The 1,704-nt window shown below is 36.8% G+C and overlaps 1 protein-coding gene across 1 annotated transcript; it reads right to left on the bottom strand.

Moving 5' to 3' along the window:
- Nucleotides 1-983: 983 nt before the first annotated feature.
- On the bottom strand, nt 984-1,490 carry LOC110659857 (uncharacterized). The gene has a single exon (XM_021817918.2). The coding sequence runs from the start codon at nt 1,488-1,490 to the stop codon at nt 984-986; it is 507 nt and encodes a 168-aa protein (XP_021673610.2).
- Nucleotides 1,491-1,704: the final 214 nt, after the last annotated feature.

Raw genomic sequence — 1,704 nt, 5'->3', positions numbered from 1 at the left:
TTTCTCGTCAAGTCTATTCTCATCTCATCTCAATCTATTCTTCCTAAAACTATTTTTGATCCAAAGATTGTCTCTAAACTGATACTTAACACAAAACCCCTTGGCACTTCAGTGCATCTTGAGCATTTAATAGCTATGTTTATACATAAATGTCCTATAATAGTATAATTATTCTATTTAATTAGAAATATAAATCCTACACTAAATCTCCTATAATTACTCATTTTCCAGTGTTTGGTGGTTGCTCTTCTTTCTCTGGCATTGCCTTGACATGGTGGTTGCATCTCTGTTATTTGTTTTGGGTTTCGGTGCTTCTGGGTTTTGCTGCTTTGCTGACCACTCTAAGGTTTCTTGAGTTTAGTTCTTTTTTCAAGAAGAGGAATAATTTTGAAGAAATTTTGGTTAATTCTCCCTAAAGGTGTTTTGGTCTTGTGTGTGGGTGTCGAGACTCATGCAAGAGTTGGTTTTGGGTCTTTGTTTCATTTTCTTATTACTTTTAGTAACACTTTGTTAGGGTAAGATTCCCTAACAAAGAATTATAGAAGATTTAGAAAAGAAGAGAAGAAGAAGATTAGAGGGGAAGATAGAAAGAAGAAAAGATTAGAGAGTTGTATTTCTTGATTATTGTTTCAGAATGAAAATATAAGAATAGCTATTGAGCTTTATATAATAGCTTAGTAACAACCTAACAACAACTCAACAACTTTACAGCTCAGCAACTTTAGTAACTGCCTCTCTCTCAGTTCCCGCCAAACATACTCCCCAGCTAACTCTTTATATTAACTCCCAACTTTTCTAACTACTCACTATTTCTTTCTATACTTCCTCCTCTGATACGTAATAATTCCTCCCCCTTTAGAGCTTTCTTGTCTGTAAGAAAGTACAACATTGGGAAACTGGGCCTATTTAAAAGAATGGTCTTCCCAAGTTGCATCTTCAGGAGGTAAGTTCTGCCATTTAATCAACCCTTGCAACACAATTTGCTAATCTGTAGTAATGGTTCTGGTTTGCAGAACTTGCTCAAGTGCCACAACCACTTGTTCTTCATTCATAGTTGGTAGATCAACTAATGGAGTCACATTATTCCCTAATTTCTTCTTCAGCATTGAAAAATGGAATACAGGGTGTATGGAAGAAGTTGGAGGCAGCAGTAGCTTATAAGCTACCGTACCATACTTAGCAATGATCTGATAAGGCCCATAGTACTTAGGAGATAGCTTCAAGGAGTGCCTAACAGATACTGAGGCTTGTCTGTAAGGTTGCAACTTCAAGTATACCCATTCCCCCACATCAAACTGTCTTTTTGACCTTTGTTTATCCACCTGCTGTTTCATTCTGTTCTGTGCTAGTAATAAATTTTCCCTCAACAACTTATCTAATTGCTGCCTTTCTTGCAATAATGTGTCCACAGCCCCAACAGTAGGAGAGTCCACAGGAATTAGTGGGAGAAATGATGGTGAATAACCATGTAATGCATCAAAAGGTGCCATCTTTATAGCACTATGAAAAGAGGAATTATACAACCATTCTGCAAGAGGAAGCAAAGTGCACTAGGTAGAGGGTTTTAAATGAGCCATGCATCTCAAATATCCTTCTAAACATTGGTTAAGTCTTTCAGTCTGACCATCAGACTGAGGATGGTAAGCTGTACTAAATGCCAGTGTTGTTCCCAAACATTTAAAAAACTCTTCCAAAATAAACTAG

This window comes from Hevea brasiliensis, chromosome 4, assembly GCF_030052815.1.
Source record: "Hevea brasiliensis isolate MT/VB/25A 57/8 chromosome 4, ASM3005281v1, whole genome shotgun sequence".
In the NCBI taxonomy this organism is placed as follows: domain Eukaryota; kingdom Viridiplantae; phylum Streptophyta; class Magnoliopsida; order Malpighiales; family Euphorbiaceae; genus Hevea; species Hevea brasiliensis.
The sequence above is the reverse complement of the archived record's forward strand: the minus strand, read 5'-3'. Positions and strand labels throughout refer to the sequence as shown.